This window comes from Piliocolobus tephrosceles, chromosome 7 (genome assembly GCF_002776525.5).
Source record: "Piliocolobus tephrosceles isolate RC106 chromosome 7, ASM277652v3, whole genome shotgun sequence".
Classification (NCBI taxonomy): Eukaryota; Metazoa; Chordata; class Mammalia; order Primates; family Cercopithecidae; genus Piliocolobus; species Piliocolobus tephrosceles.
Window position 1 is genome coordinate 29,102,571 of NC_045440.1, and position 23,692 is coordinate 29,126,262.

At 37.6% G+C, this 23,692-nt stretch overlaps 1 protein-coding gene across 1 annotated transcript in view; it reads right to left on the minus strand.

The window, feature by feature from the left end:
- TEX15 (testis expressed 15, meiosis and synapsis associated) overlaps window positions 1-12,700 on the minus strand; it is a 62,811-nt gene extending 50,111 nt beyond the window's left edge. The window contains exon 1 of the mRNA XM_023214655.2: window positions 12,565-12,700. Within this exon, the coding sequence (XP_023070423.2) occupies window positions 12,565-12,700 (136 nt within the window). The remainder of the gene's footprint in view (window positions 1-12,564) is intronic.
- Window positions 12,701-23,692: the final 10,992 nt, after the last annotated feature.

The window sequence follows — 23,692 nt, forward strand, 5'->3', positions numbered from 1 at the left end:
ACAGTGTGGGACAACTTATACTTAGATTTTCTTCCACCTCTGCTACTCCTTAAGACTGCATGACCAACCCCTCCTCTTCCTTAGCCTACTCAATGTGAAGATGATGATGAAGACCTTTATGGTGATCCACTTACATTTAAGCAATAGTAAACATATTTTCTCTTCCTTATGATTTTCTTAGTAACATTTTCTCTACCTTACTTACTGTAAAAATACAGTAGTATATAATACAGATATAAAATTATGTGTTAATCGACTTCATGTTATCAGTAAGGCTTTCAGTCAACAGTAGGCTATATGTGTTAAAAGTTAAATTCTGGGGGAGTGACTTATATGCAGATTTTTCAGCTATGTGTTTTGGGGAGGGGTCGGGGGCCGGATCAGTGCTCCGCTGGGTTGTTTAAGAGTCAAATGAACAATTGTTTTTTTCTGTTTTCATTGTATCCAGTGACCTTGCTGAACTTACTAGTTCCAAGTTTTCCTTTTTTTTTAAGATTCTTTGGGATTTTCTATGCAGACCATCATATTCTCTTCAAATAGAGACAATTTTATGTCTTCTTTTCCACTCTGAATACCTGCTAATTCCTTTCCTTGGCTTTTGTGCTGGGTACAATTTCCAGTATTATGCTGAATAAGAGTGGCAGAAGAGAACATTCACCTCTCAGTTATGTGCAATAATTCATTTTAAATATCGGACTTCATTTACTTATATTTTGTTTAGGATATCTGTATCAATTATCATGGACATTGGTCCGTGCGGTGTTTTCCATATTATATTAGTCTCATCTTGAAACCATCGTAATATTAATCTCATATTATTATTCTCTCAATTTCTATTTTCTAGAAGAGATTGTATAGAGTTTCTGTTCTTCAAATCTTTAGAATTCTCCAGTGAAACCATCTGGGCCTTAAAATTTCTTTTCTAACCATGAATTACATTTAATTGTTGTAAGTCCATTTAAAAGATCTATTTAGAACTACATGTGTTCAACAATTGGTACTTTTGATACAACCTGTGGGCCATAACCCATTTCATTCTTGATAGTGGTAATTTATGGCTTCTTTTTCCTTTGTCAGACTTGATAAAGGTTTGCCAATTTAATTGATCTTTCCAAACAACCATCTTTTTGTTGTAGTTTCATTAATTATCCTTTCATCTTGACAGTTTTTTTTTTTTTTTTTTTTGACAGACTCTTGCTCTGTCACCCAGGTTGGAGTGCAATGGCGTGATCTTGGCCCACTGCAACCTCCACCTCCCGGGTTCAAGCAATTCTCCTGTCTCAGCCTTCCAAGTAGCTGGGATTACAGGTGCATGCCACCACGACTGGCTAATTTTTTGTATTTTAGTAGAGACGGGGGTTTCACTGTGTTGCCCAGGCTGGTCTCGAACTCCTGAACTCAGGCAATCCACCTGCCTCAGCCTCCCAAAGTGCCAGGATTACAGGCGTGAGCCACCGCACCCAGCCTTTCTTTTTCTGGTTTCTTAAAGGTTGGCAGCTTAAGATTATTTATCTGAAACACTCCCTCTTTTCTAAAGTAAACATTTAGTGCTCTAAACTTCCTTGTTAGCAATGCTTTAACCATGTCCCTCAAATTTTGGTATGTTGCATTTTCATTTTAGTTATGTATTTATTTCCTCTCCATGACTATTTCAAAACGTATTCTTTTACTTTTTGCAGAGATAAGGTCTCACTATGTTTCCTAGGCTGGTCTCAAATTCCTAGACTCAAGGAAGCCCCATGCCTCCGACTTACTTTCCAAGTGTGTTTGGAGATTTACTTTTCTGTTTGCATGTTGTCAGAGCACATATTCTGTTATGATTTCAATTTATTTATTTATTTATGAGACAGAGTCTCGCTCTGTTGCCAAGGCTGGAGTGCAGTGGCACAATCTCAGCTCACTGCAAGCTCCGCCTCCTGGGTTCATGCCATTTTCCTGCTTCAGCCTCCCGAGTAGCTGGGATTACAGGCGCCTGCCACCACACCCAGCTAATTTTTTGTATTTTTAGTAGAGATGGCGTTTCACCGTGTTAGCCAGGATTGTCTCAATCTCCTGACCTCACAATCTGCCCGCCTCAGCCTCCCAAAGTGCTGGGATTACAGGCATGAGCCACTGTGCCCGGCCTCAATTCCTTTAAATATGTTGATATGTATCTCATGGCCCAAGATATTGTCTATTTTGATGCATGTTCTACAGGTGCTTGAAAGGTCTATTCTGTTACTGTTAGGTACAATAATCTATAAATGTCAATTAGATCCTGTTGACAGACAGTGTTAAAGATTATTCAATACTCTTTCTGATTTTCTGCTTAGTTTTATCAATTGAGAGTACAAAGTCTCCAACTATAATTCTAAATTTGTCCATTTCTCCTTTCAGTTTTATCAGTTTTGCTTCATATATTCCGAAGGTGTGATGTCTGAAATATACATATTTAAGACTGCTGTATCTACTTGGTGGACTGACCTTTTCATCATTAAGTAACATCCCTCTTTGTTCTTGACAACTGTCTTTCCTCTGAAGTCTACTTATCCACCATTAATATAGTCACTCTTATTTTATTATTTGTATGGCCTTTTTAAATATGTCTACATTCCAACAACTTATATCACTACATTTGAAATGAGTTTGCCAAGAGTAGTTGGGTTGTGTTTTTTTAATCCATTCTGTCAACGTGTCTTTTAATTGGTATATTTAGATCATGCATGTTCGATATAAGTAATGATATGTTAGGGCTTAAGCCTATGATTTAATTATTTATTTTCTGTTTTTCCTTCTGTTTGATTTTCTATTTCATTTTTCCTGCCTTCCTGTGTGTTGCCTGAACATTTTTAAAATTCCATTTTGATCTGCCTATATTAAAACAATTTAATTCTGAGATATTTAGATTCACTTGTAAAAGATAATGCAGAGAGATCTCACACACTATTCATTTAGTTCCTTCTAATAGTAACATCTCACGTTATAATTATCTGAAATACCTCCTCTATATACGCTGAGAACCACATCCAATAATGTTGTAATTTGTGCTACAACTGTCAAACATAACTAAGAAAACTCAAGAGAAGGATGATCTATTATATTTACCCACATGTTTAAGCTTTTTTTCTTCCTTCATTCCTAATGTTCCCAGTTTCCTTCTTTTACTAGCTTCTGTTTGGAGAACTTCTTCCAGCTATTCTTTAAGGGTATGTGTGCTGATGAAAAATTCTTAGTTTTGCTTTATCTGAGAATATCTGTTTTACCTCCGTATCTGAAAGACATTTTTGCTGGGTACAGAACTCTGGGTTCAAAGTTATTTCTAGCATTTGAAAAATGCGGTGTTACTTCCCCCAGACTCCATGGTTTCTAATGAGACATATTTTGTCAAATAATTTTTCCCCTATAAATAATGTGGTTTCTTTCTAGTTGCTTTCAAGATTTTTTCTCTGTTCTTAGCTTTTAAAGTTTTATTACGATGTGAATTGGCATGAGTTTTTCAGGGGTTTTATGTTTGGGGTTTTTCAGCTTCTTGAATGTATAGGTTTATGCCTTTTGCCAAGTTCGGGAAATTTCTAGCCAATATTTCCTAGAATAATTTTTCAGCCCCACACTCTTTCTCCTCTCCTTCTGGCACTAGCACAAAGATGTTAGATCCTTTGTTATTGTTCCACAAGTCTCTTGGGTTCTGTTCATTTTTCTATTTTCTCTGTGTTGTTCAGGCTGAGTAATTTCTATCCTTAGAAGAATAGAAACAGAAGAGTATCTCTATTCTTCTCTTGAACCCACTAAGTATTTTTTTTTTCTTCACAGACTTTTTTTTTTTTTTTTTGGAGACAGAGCCTTGCTCTGTCACCCAGGCTGGAGTGCAGTCAGTGGCGCAATCTTGGCTCACTGCAATCTCTACCTCCCTGGTTCAAGCAATTCCCCTGCCTCAGTCTCCTGAATAGTCACCACGCCCAGCTATTTTTTTTTTTTTGTAATTTTAGTAGAGACGGAGTTTCACCATGTTGGCCAGACTGGTCTCGACCTCAAGCAATCCGCCCGCCTTGGTCTCCCAAAGCGCTGGGATTATAGGCATGAGCCCCTACACCCAGACTTCACAGACTTTTTAGAATGGTTTTAGGTTCACAGCAAAATTTGAGAGGAAGGTACTAAGATTTCTCATATACTCTCTGCCCTCTGACATGCACAGCCTCTTCCATTATCAATCAATGTCTTCCCCCAAAGTGGTACATTTTTTTCTTTACAACTGATGAACCTACATTCATACATCATTATCACTCAGAGTCAATAGTTTACATTAGGGTTCACTTTTGGTGTTGTACATTCTATGGGTTTAAAAAATGTCAAAGCAAATATCCACAGTATCATACAGAATATGGTAGTATCATACAGAGTAGTTTCCTTTGTTGTGTTTTTTGAGACGGTCTCATTCTGTCGCCCAGGCTGGAGTGCAGTGGTGCAATCTCGGCTGACTGCAGCCTCGACCTCCTGGACTCAAGTGATCCTCCCATCTCAGTCTCCCAAGTAGCTAGGATTATGCCACCAGGTGCGTGCACCACCATGCCTGGCTAATTTTTGTAGAGATGGGGTTTCACTACACTGCCCAGGCTCATAGTTTCAATGCCCTAAAAGTCCTCTGTGCTCTGCCTTTTCATCCCTCTTCCCTGTCCCAAACCCTAACAACCACTGATCTTTTTACTGTCTGCCTTTTCCAGAATGGAAAACATATGGTATGTAAATTTTTTAGACAGGCTGCATTCACTCAGCCAATCTAAAAAGGTGACATGTGCTTTTAAGGTTCTTCCATTTCTTTTCATGACTCGATAGCTCATTTCTTTTTTAGTGCTAAACAATATTCTATTGTCTGGATGTACCACTTTATCTGTTCATCTACAGAAGGACATCTTGGTTGCCTCCAAGTGTTAACTATTATGAGTAAAGCTGCTATAAACACCTGTGTGCAGGTTTCTATGTGAACGCAGGCTTTTAACCTATCTGTGTAAATGCCAAGAAGTGTAATTGCTGGAGCATATGGTAACAGTATGTTCAATTTTGTAATAAACCACTGTACTGTCTTCCAAAGTGGCTATTTTGCATTCCCACCAGCAATGGATCAGAGTTTCTGCTGCCCCATACCCTCACCAGTATTTAACATCATCAGTGTTCTGGATTTGGGCCATTCTAATAGGTGTGTACAGGTATTTCTATTCTAATTTGAATTTTCCTGATGACATATGATGTGAAACATCTCATCATATGCTTACTTGCCAACTGTGTATCTTCTTTGGTGAAGTGCATGCTAAAGTCTTTGGCTTGTGTTTATTAATTTTTTGATTTTTTTTTTGAAACAGGGTTTCGCTCTTGTGGTGAGGCTGGAGTGCAGTGGCGTGATCTTGGCTCACTGCAACCTCCGCCTCCTGGGTTCAAGTGATTCTCCTGCCTCAGTCTCCTGAGCAGCTGGAATTACAGGTGCCCACCACATCGCCCGGCTAATTTTTGTATTTTTAGTAGAGACGGGGTTTCTCCATGTCGGCCTGGCTGGTCTCGAACTCCTGACCTCAGGTGATCCACTTGCCTCAGACTCTCAAAATGCTGCGATGAGGCATGAGCTAACGTGCCTGGCAGGCTAATTTTTTTTTTTTTTTTTTTTTTTGAGACAAAGAGTCTTGCTCTTTTGTCCAGGCTGGAATGCAGTGGTATGATTTTGGCTCACTGCAAGCTCTGCCTCCTGGATTCACACCATTCTCCTGCCTCAGCCGGCAGGCTCATTTTTAAATGGACTTGTTTGCTTTTTTAAATTGACTTGTTTGCCTTTTTATTGTCAAGAATTTTTTTATATATTTTGGATAACAATTCCTTATCTGAAATGTGTTTTGCAAATATTTTCTCTTTATTACAATTAAAAATTTCTGTTCTGCAAAAGACACTGTCAAGAGAATAAAGTCTGGCTATTCAATCCTTTCTTTCACAAACTACATCTTTGGTATTGCAGTTAAAGTCATTGCCAAACCCAACATCATCTAGATACTCTCATATGTTATTTTCTGTAATTTTTATAGTTTTATGTTTTACATTTAGGTCTGTGGAACATTTTGAATTAATTTTTGTGCAGGATGTTAACGTCTGTGTCTAGATTCCCTTTTCTGCATGTGGGTGTCCAGTTGCTTCAGCAATATTTGTTGAAAACACTTTGTTCTATTTTCCTGCCTCTTCTTTGTCAAAGATCAGTTTATATTCATGTGGCTCTATTTCTGGGCTCTCTATTCTGTTCTATTGCTTGATTTGTCTGTTTTTTTTTTTTTTTTTTTTTTTTTGCCAACACCACCCTGCCTTAATTACTGTAGCTTTATAGTATGTCTTGAAGTAAAGTAGTGTCAGTCCTCTGTTGTTTTTCAGTGTTGAGTTGTGTATTCTTAGTCTTTTGCCTCTCCATATAAACTTAATTTTAATTTTATTGTAAATTGAAAAGTTGTAATTGTATACATTCAGGAGGTACAACGTGATATTATATGCATACAACACAGAATGATTAAATCAAGCTAACACATCCATTGCCTTGAATATTTATTTTCTGTATTGCCTTGAATACTTAAGTTTGAAATACACAATTATTAATCATAGTCAACCCGTTGTGCAAGAGACCTTAAAATTTGTTCCTTCCACATCAGAAACTGTGTGCCACATAAACTTTAGAATCAGTTTGTTGGTATGCACAAAATAACTTGCTGAGATTTTGATTTGGGTGACAATGAATCTGTAAATCAAGTTGGGAAAAACTGGTATACTGATAATACCAACTTTTCCTATTCATAAACGTGAAATCTCTCTATTGGATTGACTTTTTTCAACAGTTTTGTAGTTTTCCTCATATAGACTTTGTACGTATTTGGTTAGATTTAAACCTAGGTATTTCATTTTTTTTGGTGCTAATATAAATGGTATGTTTTAAATTTCAAATTCTACTTGTTCATTGCTGGTATATAAAAAAGCAATATCATATATTAACCTTTATCTTACTACTTCCCCCATAATCGCTTATGAGCTCCAGGAGGGTTTTGATTTTTCAACAGATATGATCATGTCATCTGTAAGAAAGTACAGTTTTCTTTTTTCTTTCCCAATATGTATACCTTTTATTTCTTTATTTCCTTGTCTTGTCTTACTGCACTAGCTAGTACTTCCGGTACAATGCTGAGAAGCAGTGGTGACAGACATCCTTGACTTGATCTTAGTGTGAAAGCTTTAAATTTTTCACTGTTAAGTTAGCTGAAGGCTTTTTGTAGATTTTTAAAAAATCAAGTTGAGGAAATTCCTCTTTATTCCTAGTTTACTGAGAGCTTTTAAACATTAATGGGTGTTAGATTTTGTCAAATGCTTTTGTTTTTTGCATCTATTGATATGATAATATGATTTTTCCTCTTTAGATGATGGATTACATTAATTGACTTTCAAATGGTGGACCAGCCTTACATACTTGGGATATATTCCAGTTGGTACTGGTGTGAAATTCTTTTTTAAAGACAGTCTTGCCCAGGCTGCAGTGCAGAAGTGTGACTATGGTTTACTGCAGCCTCAACCTTCAGGGATCAAGCGATCCTCCCACCTCAGCTTCCCAATTAGCTAGGACTACAGGTATGCACACCAGGCTAATTTAAATTTTTTTTTTTTCGAGACAGGGCCTTGCTGTGTTGCACAGGCTGGTCTCAAACTCCTAGCCTCAAGTGATCCTCCCACTTTAGCCTCCCAAAGTGTGGATTACAGGCATATGCCCAGCTATAAAATTCTTTTTATACATTATTGAATTTGATTTGCTGATACGTGGCTGAAAAACTCTGCATCTATCTTCATGAGTGCTATTTATCTGTGGTTTTTATTTTTTTTCCAGACAGGGTCACACTCTGTTGCCCATGTTGGAGTGCAGTGGCACAGTGGCACAATTATGGCTCACTGCAGACTTGACCTCCCAGGCTCAAGTGATCTTTCCACCTCAGCCTCCTGAGTAGCTGGCAGCACAGGCACATGTCACCATGCCTGGATAATTCTGATATTTTTTGTAGAGATGGGATTTTTCCATGCTGCCAAGCTGATGTCAAACTCCTGGGCTCAAACAATTCTCCCACCTTGGCCTTCCAAAGTGCTGGGATTACAGGTATGAACCACTGTGACTGGCAGTGTAGTTTTTTTTTTTTTTTATGTCAATTATTCTTTTATGTCAAATTTTTCTTTCTTTTTTTTTTTTTTTTGAAGAGACAGGGTCTCACTCTGTCATACAGAGTGGAGTACAGTGCTTTGATCATAGCTCACTGCAGCCTTGAACTCCTGGGCTTAAGCCATCCTCCTGCTTCAGCTTCCCAAATAATGCTGAATTTAGACAGTAAGTGTAGGCAGCTCTTTAAATTTAACCAACTCTCACCCTATGGATTCAGAGACCATAGCTGAATATCCAGGAGATAACGATTCCTGGCTATTTCTTCTCAGTATTTTCTTTTTCAAAAAAGTTTTTATTTTACTTTAAGTTCTGGGATATATGTGCAGAATATGCAGGTTTGTTACATAGATATATGTGTGCCATGGTGGTTTGCTGCACCTACTGACCTCTGTCATCTAGGTTCCCTCCCCTTGACTCCCACCCTCCAACAGACCCCAGTGTGTGTTGTTTTCCTCCCTGTGTCCGTGTGTTCTCATTGTTCAACTTCCACATATGAGTGAGAACATGTGGTGTTTGGTTGTCTGTTCCTGTACTTGCAGAGGATGATGGCTTCCAGCTTCACCTATGTCTCTGCAAAGGATATGATCTCATTCCTTTTTATGGCCGCACAGTATTCCATGATGTATATATACCACATTTTCTTTATCCAGTCTATATCACTGATGAGCATTTGGGTTGGTTCCATGTCTCTGTTTCTGAAAATATTGCTGCAATAAACATATGTGTGCATGTGTCTTTATGGTAGAATGATTCAGGCTTTGGGTATATGCCCAGTAATGGGATTGCTGGGTCAAATGGTATTTCTGGTACTAGATTCTTGAGGAATTGCCACACTGTCTTCCACAATGGTTGAACTAATTTACATTTACATTTCTGCTTGATTCTTGGGATCAAGCGTTCCTCCCACCTCAGCTTCCCAAATAGCTAGGACTACAGGCATGCACCACACAGGCTGATTTTTATTTTTATTTTTCTAGAGACAGGGCCTTGCTACGTTGCACAGGCTGGTCTCAAACTCCTAGCCTCAGGGCATGAGCCACAGTGCCCAATGGTGTAAAAACATTCCTATTTATATACAGTCTCACCAGCATCTATCGTTTCTTGATTTTTCAATAACTTCCATTCTGACTGGCATGAGATGGTATCTCACTGTGGTTTTGATTTGCATTTTCCAATGATCAATGATGTTGAGCTTTTCTTGGCTCTGTAGTTTTCTTCTAAGTTCTTTATCTTGTTTTGGTATTAAAATAATGCTCCTCTAAAAGCATGAATCAGAAAGTATTCCTTCTACTTGTATCTTCTGAAAGAGATTGTAGAGAATTGGTATAACTTCTTCCTTAAATATCTAGTAGCACTCACCAGTGAACCTATCTGGTCCTGGCGTTGTTTTGGAAGGTTATTAGTTATTGATTCACTTTGTTTAATAGATAGATTTAGGCCTATTCAGATCATATATTTCTTCCTGTGTAACTTTTTGCAGATACTGTCTTTCAAGGAATTGGTACATTTCATCTAGGTTACCAAATTTATGGGCCCAGAGTTGTTCATAGTATCCCTTATCCTTTTAATGTCCATAGGATCTGTAGTGATGTTTTGATTTCTGATATCAGTAATTTGTGCCCCTGTTTTTTTTCTTAGTTATCCTGGCTAGAGGCTTATCAACTTTACTGATCTTTTCAAAGATCCAGATTTTCACTTTGTTGATTTTCTATTAATTTCCTGTTTTTACTTTCATTCATTTCTGCTCTAATTTTTATTATTTCTTTTCTTCTGCTTATTTTGGATTTAATTTGTCCTCTCTTTTCTAGTTTCCTAAGGTGTAAACTTTAATTACTGATTTTAGATATTTCTTATTTTCCAATGTATGCATTCAATGCTATAAATTTCTTCCTAAGTACTGCTTTTGCTTCATCCTACAAATTTTGTTTTCCTTTTCATTTAGTTCAAGGTATTTTCACATTTCTCTTGAGATTTCTTCTTTGATGCATTTATTATTTAGAAGTGTGCTGTTTAATCTCAAAGAATTTGGGTATTTTTTAGCTATCTTTGGGCTATTTATATCTAGTGCCCCCTACTTGATCATCTTAATTCCACCGTGGTCTGATATGGTTTGGCTCTGCGTCCCCAACCAAATGTCACCTTGTAGCTCCCATAATTCCCATGTGTTGTAGGAGGGATCCAGTGGGAGACGACCGGATTATGGGGGCAGGTCTTTCCTGTGCTATTCTCGTGATAGTGAACTGGTCTCATGAGATCTAATGGTTTTAAAAACGGGAGTTTCTCTGCACAAGCTCTCTCTTTGCCTGCTGCCATTCATGTAAGATGTGACTTGCTTCTCCTTGCCTTCTGCCATGATTATGAGGCTTCCCCAGCCACGTGGAACTATAAGTCTATTATAAACCTCTTTCTTTTGTACATTGCCCAGTCACTAGTATATCTTTATCAGTAGTGTGAACATGGATTAATACATGGTCTGAGAGGTGACTGTATGATTTCTATTTTTTTTTTTTTTTTGAGACGGAGTCTTGCTCTGTCGCCCAGGCTGGAGTGCAGTGGCGCAATCTCGGCTCACTGCAAGCTCCACCTCCTGGGTTCACACCATTCTCCTGCCTCAGCCTCCCGAGTAGCTGGGACTGCAGGTGCCCGCCACCATGCCCAGCTAATTTTTTGTATTTTTAGTAGAGACGGGGTTTCACCGTGTTAGCCAGGATGGTCTCGATCTCCTGACCTCATGATCCGCCCGTCTTGGCCTCCCAAAGTGCTGGGATTACAGGAGTGAGCCACCACGCCCAGCGATTTCTACGATTTCAAGTCTCTTAACATGTATATTATGGCCAAGGTATGGTCTATCTTGGTAAGTCTTGGGTGTGCCTGAGAAGAATGTCTAACATGCTACTGTTGAATGGAATAGTCTACAGATGTCCATTATATCAAGTTGATTGATGGTGTTGCTGAGCTATGTCCTTAGTGATTTTCTGTCTGTTGGCAATACGCCCATTTCTGATAATGGGGTATTTCCAACTATAATAGTAGATTTGTTTCTCCTTGTAGTTCTCTTAGTTTTTGCCTGAGTTTTTATTTTAATTAAATTATCAGTTCTAAGTCTTGTATTCGATTATTACATATTTCATTTCTTCGATGAGATTTTCTAGCTTTTCGTTTGTTTCAAAAGTGTCTGTAACTGTTTGTCCAAACATCTTTATGGTAGCTGCTTTAAAAGTCTCAAGGTTAATTATAGTTCCAACACCTGTGTCAATCTTGATGTTGGCATTTGTTATCTTTTCTCATTCAAGTTGAGATTTTCTTGGTGTGTGTTAAGATGAGCGATTTTTATTATATCCTGGTCAACTGGGGGCATTTTTATGAGACTCTGGATTATATTTAATCTTGCACTTCAGCAAGACTTTACTAAAACTATGCTGGCAGGAACAATGGCTGGCAGGGAAAGGGGAGCACTGACTCTTTACTACTATGCAGAGGTGAAGTTCTGGCTTTCCACAGGGCTTCCATTTACACGCTGGGGAGTATCCTGTTACCACTGGAAAGGGCTGGAAGTCCATGGTCCCCACTTATCCTCCACCAACATTGTAGAAGGAGGCCTTGTTACTGCTGGATGTGGTGGAGGTTCAGGCTCTCCACTTTGTTCACTGACTCTAACCCTAGTGGAAAGGACAACTCATCACCACAAAGCAGGGGTAGATATCAACTGACATTGCAGGAGCAGGATGATGGCAGGGAAGAGAATGCATTATTGCTGTGTGATCCTACTTGGATCACCACTGGCATCATAGGGAAGGAAAGGGGTACCTTGTTCCTGCTGGGTAGGGGGTCAGAGTCCAGGATCCCCACTCAATCTCCTTTGACATCACCCCAGTGGGAAACGGGAGGGGTATATTTAATGTCAAACAGGTTTCCAACTTTCTAGGCTGCCCCTTTCTTAGTCCACTGGCAAGAAAGAAGAGGTTTTTCTCGGGGCTTCTGGGGGAGGTCTGCACCAGGGAGCATTTCTCTTGTTGGGGGCATTCAGTCTGAGATATGGAGGAAACAAAAAGAAAATCCAGGGAACTTACTGCTATGTCATTCCCTGAGTCCTAAATTCCCTAGTTGGTGTGTGTTCTCCAGTTTTGAAAGTCTTCACACATTTGTTTTATAAAAATGTCCAGGGATTTTAGGTGTACTTTGTGGGAAGGATGCAGAACATGCATCTATTCTATTTTGTGTGGAAACGTTAAGTACATGTATGTTTAAGGAATTAGAGACCTGAATTAACCTAATTTTATATAGAGTTAAAATAAAAGATGAACATAAAATAAGAATCAGAGAAATACAGTAATAGTTACTAAAAAAGCTCCCAACTTCCACAGAAATATTACCTTTCTCAGCTGTCCTCCTGATCTTAGGAATGGTGAATTTCTTCAAAGGATTGACTTCACGAGTATTTAACATGGGTTTGCTAGTTGAGCTCATTTGCCACAGTGTATTCTGTTTAGCAGTTTCTTTCATTTCCATTTTGTTGGTGGCCTAAAATCAACCCAAGGTTATTAAGCAAAAGGTCAATAAATACATAAAAGGCAATGGCAGTACAATCATTAAAAGTTCAACAAAAGTAAATAGTAAAATGTTCTTAGTCAACTGTCAGAAAGTTTCCATCTCAATTTGCCAGTTACCCAAAAAAGAAAATGAGTTTACAACTTTGGTTTTTGTATATCAAAAATATCAGCTGGGCACAGTGACTCACACCTGTAATTCCAGCACTTTGAGAGGCTGAGGTGGGCAGATCACTTGACACTAGGAGTTTGAGACCAGCCTGGCCAACATGGTGAAACCCCATCTCCACTAAAAACACAAAAAAATTAGCTGGGTGTGGTGGCACATGCTTGTAATTCCAGCTACTTGGGAGGCTGAGGCACGAGAACAGCTTGAACCCAAGAGGTGGAGAATGCAGTGAGCTGAGATCACTCCATTGCACTCCAGCCTGGGTGACAGAGCAAGACTCTACTTCAATATATATATTTCACATATATATATTTCATATATATATTTCATTTCACATATATTTCATATATATATTTCACATATATATATTTCATATATATATATGAATTTTTGTTTCTAACGCATTGTTTCCTTGTAATTCATGTAACTGTAATTAGGTAACCAAAAGTCTCCCTGCTCCTGAAAAGCTCAAAAACTTACAGCCATAACAATTTTTATACACATTTGGTAAAATTCTTACCAAATACTCCATTTTTTCTTTCTTTCTTTTGAGACAGGGTCCCTCTGTGTTGCCCAGGCTGGTTCTGAACTCCTGGGCTCAAGTGATCCTCCTGCCTTGGTATCCCAAAGTGTTGGAATTACAGGCATGAGCCACCATGCCCAGCTCAAATATTCCATTTTCAGAAAGCATTTTTTTCCTATACATTTCTGTGACGAAAATGATACTCTCTTTAAATCAAAATCTCTGGTTTCAGAAGAAACTTCAAAAAGCTGTAAACCAACTATTGCTGACTATTCCTACAGTTGATGGCCAACAACAGCCAATTGCTTATTGACTACTGCTGCATAGTATCATTCTATAAATGCTTAAGACATCATATATTGCTATACCACAAATATCAAAAATATTCCTCCCTTCCTTTTTCCCTCTCCTTTCTCTCTCTCCCCAAACTCCCCTGCAACCTCCATCCCCTGCCAAATATTGACTCTTAACCTCTTTAAGTAGAACTCAAACTGGATTTCAAAAGACAGCTATGGAGTATACACACAAGGAAATATATATAAGCAGGTATTTTTCATACCATTTCATAACATGGTTGATGGCCCTCCTGAAAACCTATCAACAGCTTAGTTTAAACATTAGATCACAATCCAAATTAAAAGATGCCAAAATTCTACAGAAGGATCACAAAGGGTAAGGTTCTAAGAAGGTTCACAAGGATGTCCCTCTCAATGCCCTCCTGTTCTTTATGAAAGGTGATCTTACAATCTCCCAATCAAACATGGATCAGGGAATGAAAAAGACCTCTAGAAAAAAAGAGAAGCCAGCCAGCCCTTCTTCCATTCAGCCACAAAGACACTAGTGGAGTACTGCTTTCTAACAAGAATACTCCTAAGATGCACCAGCTCTAGAGATACTTGTCAAGGCTGCCACGTTCACCTCACAGTTTAGTAAGGAGAAGAATGGAAAATAGTTTAGAATGCCTTATGCAATAAAAATCTCTTCAATTAGTCATGATCTGTAACAACAGCACATAAAGGTAAAAACAATCAGTTGAATATACTTTACTTGAACAGCCAAGTGCTGGGACAATCCTCAAAGTACAATCCTCAAAACTGCCTTTAACTACAGTTAAATTACATATTTGGTTTGGGGGGCTGAGGTGGGCGGATCATGAGGTTAGGAGTTTGAGACCAGTCTGGCCAACACAGTGAAACCCCGTCTCTACTAAAAGTACAAAAAATTATCCCGGTGTGGTGGTGTGCGCCTGTAATCCCAGCTACTCTGGAGGCTGAGGCAGGAGAATCACTTGAACCCAGGAGGCGGAGGCTGCAGCAAGCCAAGATCGCACCATTGCACTCCAGCCTGGACAACAGTGTGAGACTCCAGCTCAAAGAAAAAAGAAAATTACATACTCAAGAAAGCTCGATGATTTCAGCTATAGGGTTTCTCTAGCATAATTTACTAATAAAGGAAAGATTTATGAAGTTCACTTCTGTTCCTCAGGGCTTACTTAGGATAATACTTTACCACAAAAAGCTAAGTTTACAACTAATGAAAGATGAATAATCAGGACACAATGGTATTCAACATCCTTCATTAAATAAGTTGTGCTCAGCAATTTTTCAGTTATTATGTTTTAAGCAGGAATAACGTCTCTTTAACTTCAACCATGTTAAAGGGATAACTTCATGTATTTTTTTTTTTGGTTTGGGTTTTTTATGGGTGGGATATTAGACCTTTGATATATATTTCTTTATGCTCATGTATCACAGACCTATAACCTTTATATTTATATGTTACATATTACAAATTATATCATACGAAAGTCCTACAAATATATATATATATATATTTATGTATTATTTATTTATATACATATATATATAAGTAAAATAAGGAAGTTTGAATTCTGAGGATTCATGCTGAGGCTGTCTTCTGGAGTCCTGGGCTATTCCAGATAGAAAAAGAAATGAATTATAAAACATTCATGAATAGTTAATGTACATGGCAATATACATAAAGTATATATATAAAATATATAATATATAATATATATAAAGTATATACCATATACTTTAACAGATATTCAAAATAAAGAACAAAGGAACCAAAGACAAGTGTTTGCTAATAATTTAAACATCTATTTATATAGGTTTTAAGAGAATGTATGTTATGAACAACTTTAGGCCAATACATTTAAATATTAGAGAAAAATAATTCTTAGGAAAAAAGCTACCAAAATTGATTCAAGAAGAAACAAAAACAATGAATAATCCTGTTATTATTAGGAGGAAATTAAATCAGTAGAAATTCAAACAAAAGTTAAATAAAAATGATAATACATCATAAATCAGCTGAGTTCATCTCAGATATGCAAAAATTTGCCATTTTCTAGCTCACTTACCACTCCCTCCTCAATCTACTTTGATTTCTACTTCCATTACTCCACCTAAACAGCGATCTTCAAAGTCATCAATGATTATCCACATCAGTCATTTGTGGCTCATGACTTATTTGGCCTCTCTCTGTTTGATACTCTTGACCACTCTGTTCTTGAAATAACACAGCTTGCCAGACTTCTATGACTTCATAATCCTGATTTCCTTGGTTTCTTAGTAACTCACCTTTCTGTATCTAGCCTTTATTATTTACTAATTTTTGCTTTAAAGAAAATATTCTTTCCATTTTTATTTTTTAATATTTCATCAAACTTAACCTTTGAAAACATGGTAAATAAAAATAGAAACTTGTGGTTTTAGTTAGCATTTAATTCATTATCAGTGACATTGAGCTATTTTGTTTTTTCTGTGAATCACTCATTCTTATTTTTTTGTCCATTTTTTTCCCACAGAGAAGACAGTATTCTAGTTAATGATTTATAAGGACTCCATATACAAATAAATTATTTTGTCTATCATATGTATTTTAATATTTTTGCCTTTTAATTTTGTTTGTTTCTATGTGAGGAAGATTCCTCACATAGAAAAACTAATTTTTGTATAGTCTCATTTCTGAATCTTTTTTTTTCCTTTGAGACTAGGTCTCACTAGTGTTGCCCAGGCTGGTCTCAAATTCCTGACCTCAAGTGATCAATTATGACATGGGGAATTCTGGTTTGTCCTCATTGCACTGTGTGGGGTGAGTGAGAGCGCCGTCATGGGAAGATGCCAGCTAACTGCACACAGATTTTTGATCCTCATGCCTCAGCCTCCCCAATGGCTAAGTAGCTAGGATTATAGGCAAATGCCAACCATGCTTGGCTAATTTCTCAGTCTTTTATTACACATCATTACCAGGAATATATAAGAGTTCCAGTTTCTCCATATTCTCATCAACACTTCATGTTGGTAGTCTTTACTTTCTGCCAACCTGACAGGAGCAAATGATAACTAATTGTGGTTAGTTTGCATTTTCTCTCCCCCGACCCTTTTTTTTTTTTTTGACAGTGTCTTGCTCTGTCACCTGGGCTGGAGTGAAGTGGCGTGATCTCAGTGCACTACAAACTCTGCTGCCTGGGTTCAAGTGATTCTCCTGGCTCAGCCTCGCAAGCAGCTGGGACTACAGGCACGTGCTACCACGCGTTGCTAATTTTTGTAGAGACAAGGTTTCAATATGTTGGCCAGGCTGGTCTCAGCTTCCTAACCTCAAGTGATCTGCCTGCCTCATTCTCCCAAAGTGCCGGTGGGTGTGAGCCACTGAACCCAGCCCCCAATTTTTGAGAATGATCATGTACTGAGTATATATACTGGTCATGTGTCCACATCTGGGAAATACCCATTCAAGCTTTTTACCCACTTTTCTATCAGTTTAGTCTACGTATTTGCAAGAAATCTTTATATGAGATATTATCTTTTTTGCTAATTACATTTATTGCAAATAATTCCCCCTACTTTTAAAAGTTGTATTTTCATTTTCTAAAAGAGGTATGTTTTACTCCCAAATATGAATATTTTAATTTATATTTTGTGCTTTCATTTTTGCTTTTGATCAACTTTAAGAAATACTTCTCCCCAGCCTGGGCACAGTGGTTCACGCCTGTAATCCCAGCACTTTGGGAGGCTGAGGTGGGTGGATCACGAGGTCAGGAGATTGAGACCATCCTGGGTAACATGGTGAAACCCCATCTCTACTAAAACTACAAAAAATTAGCAGGGCCTGTGGCAGGGGCCTGTAACCCCAGCTACTCGGGAGACTGAGGCAGAAGAATGGCGCGAACCCGGAAGGCGGAGCTTGCAGTAAGCGGAGATTGCGTCACTGCACTCCAGCCTGGGCGACAGAGCAAGACTCTGTTTCCAAAAAAAAAAAAAGATATACCTCTTCCCAAGATCATAAAGATATCCCATATATTTTCTTCTAAAACTTTCATAGTTTTGTCTTTCACCTTTAAGTCTTTACTTTGCCTCAAATTCATTTTTTGTCTATGGTAAAAAATAAAAGTTCAAGTTTTCCATGTGAATATCAAACTGCTAGCATTTTGTTTTAAACAACCTTTCCTATTCCTACTTATCTGTAATGCCATCTCTGACATAAACCTATTTTCTACATATGTATGAATTCTGGGCTCTGTGCTCTGTTTCATCTGTGTCTTTCAGTATTCATGCATCAACACCATATTGTAACAAATCTTGATACATGCTTTAGCAAAACCGAAAGGAAAAAAAAAAAAACAAATCTTGTTCTTCCACAGCCTCTTTGCACTTATATACACATTTTAAATTAGGCCTATCTAAGAATAAATTTTGTTTAGATTTTAACTGGAACTTCACTGAACCTAGTGATCAATCTTAAGATAAGTCATGTTGTTATATTAGCTTTCCTATCTGTGAACATGGTATTCAGGTCATTAATGTCTTTCAAAAGTTTTATAACTTTTTTCCCTGAGGGTTTTTACACTTCTTTTAAAGTATTTAATCTAAAGTACTTTATAATTTTTACGTTACTATATACAGTATCTTTAAAAGTTATTTTATTCACTACTATGTTTAAAATGATGTTGATACTGATAATAAAAATGGCTAACACATATATAACACTTATCAGCTACCAGATACTTTTCTAAGTGCTTTAGATATATACTGATCCATTTAATCTTCACAATATCCCTATCAGATACCCTTATTTTAAATTAGAAAACAAAAGTGCAGGAAAGTTAAATAGTATGTCCAAGGACACAAAGCTAGGAAGGGTGGAATCTGGAATTCAAAGCTAGGCAGTGTGGCACCAGAGTGAATGCACTCAATCACTAGGCAAATGACTCTCCAAAACCAATTTCTATATATTGGCTACCCAGCAACCTTGTTAAGCTCTTATTAATTCTAATAATTTGTCTTCATTAACAGCCATATCCTCTACGAATAATGGACTGTATAATGACTTATGGTTTTGTGTCTTCCCATCTGATTCTTATGCTATTTATTTCTTGTACCTAGTACAATGTTGAATATAAGTAATAATGGCAGGTATCTTGATCTTGCCCTTGATTTTAAAGGGAATGTTTTAAATCTTTTACAGTTTAATATGATAAATTCTATTTTTTAGTAGACATGCTGCCATCAGGCTTAATTTTCCTAGGTACAAATTCTAGAATGACTGCTACTTTCTCTCAGCACTCTGAAGATGTTATCACCTCCAATATAATTGTCATTCATTTATGAGCAATCTTTTCCTCTGGCAGCTTTTAGTATCTTCTTTGTCTCTTATGTCCTGCATTTTCATCATGATGTTCTAGGCTAAGTACTTGATGAACTTCTTATATCTAACTTTTGGTATCTTTCAACAATTACGTGAAATTCTCAGAAACTTTATCGTTAAATATTGCTGTGACATCATTCTATTTCCTTAGTACAGAACTTCTATTTACCTATGTTCAAATTTCTACCTTTATTCTTCATGTTTCTTAACCTTCTTTCATATCTAAAAATAGTATCATGTTTCTTCATATCTAACATCTGGTTCACTGACTCTCTTTAGCTAGGTCTAATCTGCTTCTGGTCCGTTGAGTTTTTAATTATTACTATTTCCATTAATAAGGGTTATATTTGGTTCTTTAAAAAAATCTGCTTCTCACATTTTAAAGCCTTTCTTATTTCTTTAAAAATATATTGTATTTAAACTGAGTGTGATGGTTTACACCTGTACTCCCTGCTACGTGGCAGGTTGTGGTGGTAGAATTGCTTGAGCCTATGAGTTCAAAGCTCTAGTGAGCTATGACTGCACTCCAGCCTGGGCAACGTAGCAATGTAGCAAGAAAAAAAAACAAAAACAAAAACTCTGTCTCTAAAAAAATGCTGTATTTGATAATTCCAAAGTCTTAAGTCTCAACTCTGATTCTCCTATTTTGTGTGTGTGTGTGTGTGTGTTATCGTTTACTTATAATACCTGGCTTCCTACATGATTTATATATATTATTAATTCGTTCACTATTTCCGTAACTCATATTCCTTAAATCTTGGAACAGGCATGAAGACAGACATCTAAGAACAATAAAATAGGAAAAAGAGTTCCAAGATAAACCTTCACATATGTGTGAAATGATGTTCCACAAGGGTGCCAAGACCATTCAGTGGGAGAAAGGACAGTCTGCAACAAACAGTGCTGGAAAACTGGATATCCATGTGCAAAAGAATGAAGTTGGATTCCTACTTTAAACCATGTACAAAAATTAACTGCAAATGGATCAAAGACTAAAGATAAGAGTTAAAACTATCAAACTGTTAGAAAAAAAAAAAAGAAAAGAAAAAGCCTAATGTGAAGGTATTGGGAGGTGGGGCCTTTAGAAGCTGATGTGGTATTAAAGGTGGTGCCTTCATGAAGGTACCCTTACAAAACAGACTGTAAAGACCTCCCTCGCTGCTTCTACCATGTGAAGACGCAGGGAAAAGACAGCTGTCTGTGGACCAGCAAGCAGTCCCTCACCAGCTACCAAATCTGGCAGCCCCTTGATCTTGGACTCCCCAGTCTCCAGAACTGTGACAAAGAAATTTCTGTTGTCTATAAGTTACCCAGTTTATGGTATTTTGTTACAGCAGCCTAAATGCACCAAGACAGAGGATTTTTAGAAGATATCCTATAGGTTAGTTTGAACTGATCTTTAGTCAGCAAGAGCATAATCAAAAGAGCATAATCTGTATGGTAAGCTGGAAAAGGCGCATATCAAAAAATAGAAGTCAACCTTGCACAAAATGGCTGCCAACAGTGAGCCAAGATCGTGCCACTGCACTCTAGTCTGGGCGACAGAATGAGACTCCATCGCAAAAAAAAAAAAAAAAAAAATGACCATCAACAAATGTCTGTTGAATTGGTGATAGTGGTACCAAAGGGGCAAAGTTAAATAACACATTGCTTTTCATGTACTTGAAGTCTGAAACCAAGCTTTGTTGAAGGGTCAGAGGATGCCCCTAAGAGGTTACCAGTAAAATCCATCTATTAATAATCCTCTTATTGGACTTAAAGAATGTTGCTGACCTTTCTCTACCAATTAAGGCAGGAGCATCTGGTTAAGCATTAGTTATTTTGTTGTTGTTGTTGTTGTTGTTTTAAACGGAGCTCAGACTCAACACCTATGAAGCCATTATGTGACATTCCATTAGGTAAATGTATAGATTATTCAAGGGTTTACACGTCAACACTTTTTGAACACATACTTTTTTTTTTTTTTTCAATTTCAGACAGAGTCTCACTGCGTCCCCACGCTGGAGTGCAGTGGTACGATCTCGGCTCACTGCAACCTCTGCCTCCCGGGTTCAAGCGATTGCCCTGCCTCAGCCTCCCAAGTAGCTGGGACTACAGACATCCGCCACCACACCTGGCTAATTTTTTGTATTTTCATAGAGACGGGGTTTCACCATGTTGGTCAGGATGATCTCAATCTCCTGACCTCATGATCCATCCACCTTGGCCTCCCAAAGTGCTGGGATTATAGGTGTGAGCCACTGTGCCCAGCCACACACACACATTTAAAGAAAGTTCAATTTCATCACAGTGACTTGTGAAGTTCTATCTTTCATTTTTTCTCAAATCCTTTAATGTGAAGTTTGACTACTGGTACCTTGGAACTTGGGAGAAGAGTGGAACATCTGGAATGCCTAAATGCAAGACAATAATGACCCACAAAGTTTTTTTACATTTCCCCTCAATCTTATACATAGGAGGTAGAAGTTATTTTAAAAGAGTGTTTCTGGGTTATCTCCATCCTCTTTATATTAAATGAATAGAAAACTAGAAGCAAGAGAGCAAAGAATGCATGGCAGTTTTATCATGCTTTTAATTTTATTTAAAATGGCTATTAGGACTTAGGCCATTTTTCATTTCTTTTCACTCATCTTGTTTACTTTGCCACTGCCAAATCTGAGTCTTTTAGAAAGACATTAACAAATTCTGTTGGAGAAGATGAACCACCTATTCAGTCTACTTCCTTAGAGGGCATCAGTGTGGATCCAGAGACAAAGGCTCACAGCAACTACATAATAATTCCAGTAGTTACCTGGGCTCACTATCAGAACCACACAATTAAAAAAAAAGTCAACATAACTCCCAAAAAGAATGCCCCCATTCTGCTGATATTTGTTTCACTTAGGTTTAAAAGATTTGGATAAGCAGAACCTGTGTGCTTCTTAGAATCAGTGCCCATATTGACCACTGTCTCAGAAAGATATGCAGTATCAAAAGAAAGCCTCACAATTAGACTACACTACACATCTCTAAATCCTTAAAAATTTATAGTAAAACTGTAGTAATTTAACTATTTGGGGAGAATAAAAATCTTAGTATCTGGATAAAAGTAACAAATATATTATGAAGTGCTAACAAATAAAGCCTCTTCAAGATTTGTTTTGAAGACTCTAAGACTGAAAGCAATTTTCCCCCCAATGCAAAAAAGTCTAGAACTGATCATAGAGACCAGTTAAAATATGGGGGGTGATGGGAGGGTATCTAAATTATCAGGGTCAACCAGTGACAAGCAGCTAAAGATAACCTGGCTAGGAAATTCACACCCTTTTGATTTAACAAACCAACCTTTCACTTCCCTTCCAAATTGTCTTTACAAAATCGGGTTGAAAAAAAATTGTGAAAGGCTTTACGAAATAACAGAAAGTATTCTGTACAAGAAGTCAGCAGATGTAGGTTTCTTGTCCTGATTCTGCCACTCACTAGATGTCTGCTCCTAAGCTTTACTTTGCTCATTTGTGTTTCGGTAACGCTTAAAGCTGTATTGTAAACTGTAAAATGTTTTGCCTCCTCCTAACACCCCTCTTCCTACCACTTTCAGGCTCTATCTACATTTTCTCTGTGGTTCCACATATAGGCGTATGGAAGAAATTGTACACTGTATGCAAGCCGATGCCTTCAAAGTTAGATAGCCTCATTACGTTGAACAGTCCCAATTCCTCCTCTACCTTTCCAATTACTTAAAACATTTATTTGCCTAGAGTATTTCCTTCCATGACTATGGTATTTTTGCTTTTTAAATGTCAATAGTGGGCCCAATTCCCGTCCTCTGAGAGTGAATTTCATCTTTAGAATCAACCAAAAATCATTTAAAACCCGTAAGATTAATATGTGGGTAACTAAATGCGACAATACCACTATTGACTAAAAGTATAAAAATTTTAAGAATCTAAAAAGCAATTAATTCTCTTTTAAGAGTCAAGATCTCACTCTGAGATCTCACCCAGGCTGGAGTGCAGTGGTACAATTACAGTTCATTGTAACCTTGAAATCCTGGGCTCCAGCGATCCTTCTGCCTCAGCCTCCTAAGTAGCTAGGATTGCAAGCACATGCCACCTCACCAGGCTAATTTTTATTTTATTTTTTGAAAGATAAGGTCTCGCTATGTTGCACAGGCTGGTCTCAAACTCCTCACCTCAAGCAATCCTCCTGCCTCTGCCTCTCAAAGTGCTGGGATTACTGGCATGAGCCACTAAGCTGGGCCTCATTTTCTTGCCCTGCTTACATATTGGTTCAAAAAGTAATTCCAAACCTTGAATACCACAAATGTTCTAAGCAATATTTGCATATTGGCTTGACTTTCAAATTAGTTATTGAAAGTTTCAATACTACCTAAGGTCAATTATGTACGGGACAATATTCTGTACTGTACTACAATTTACCCATTTTTCTATCTCCAGCACAAAGTATACTTCCTTACAAAATAAATACCTGCTATGGTCTGAATGCTCGTGGCCCCCGATACTCACACGTTGAAGCCTAAACATCAGAGTGATGGTATTAAGAGGTGAGGCCTCTGGAGATGATTAAGTGTTGAGAACAGACCCCTCATG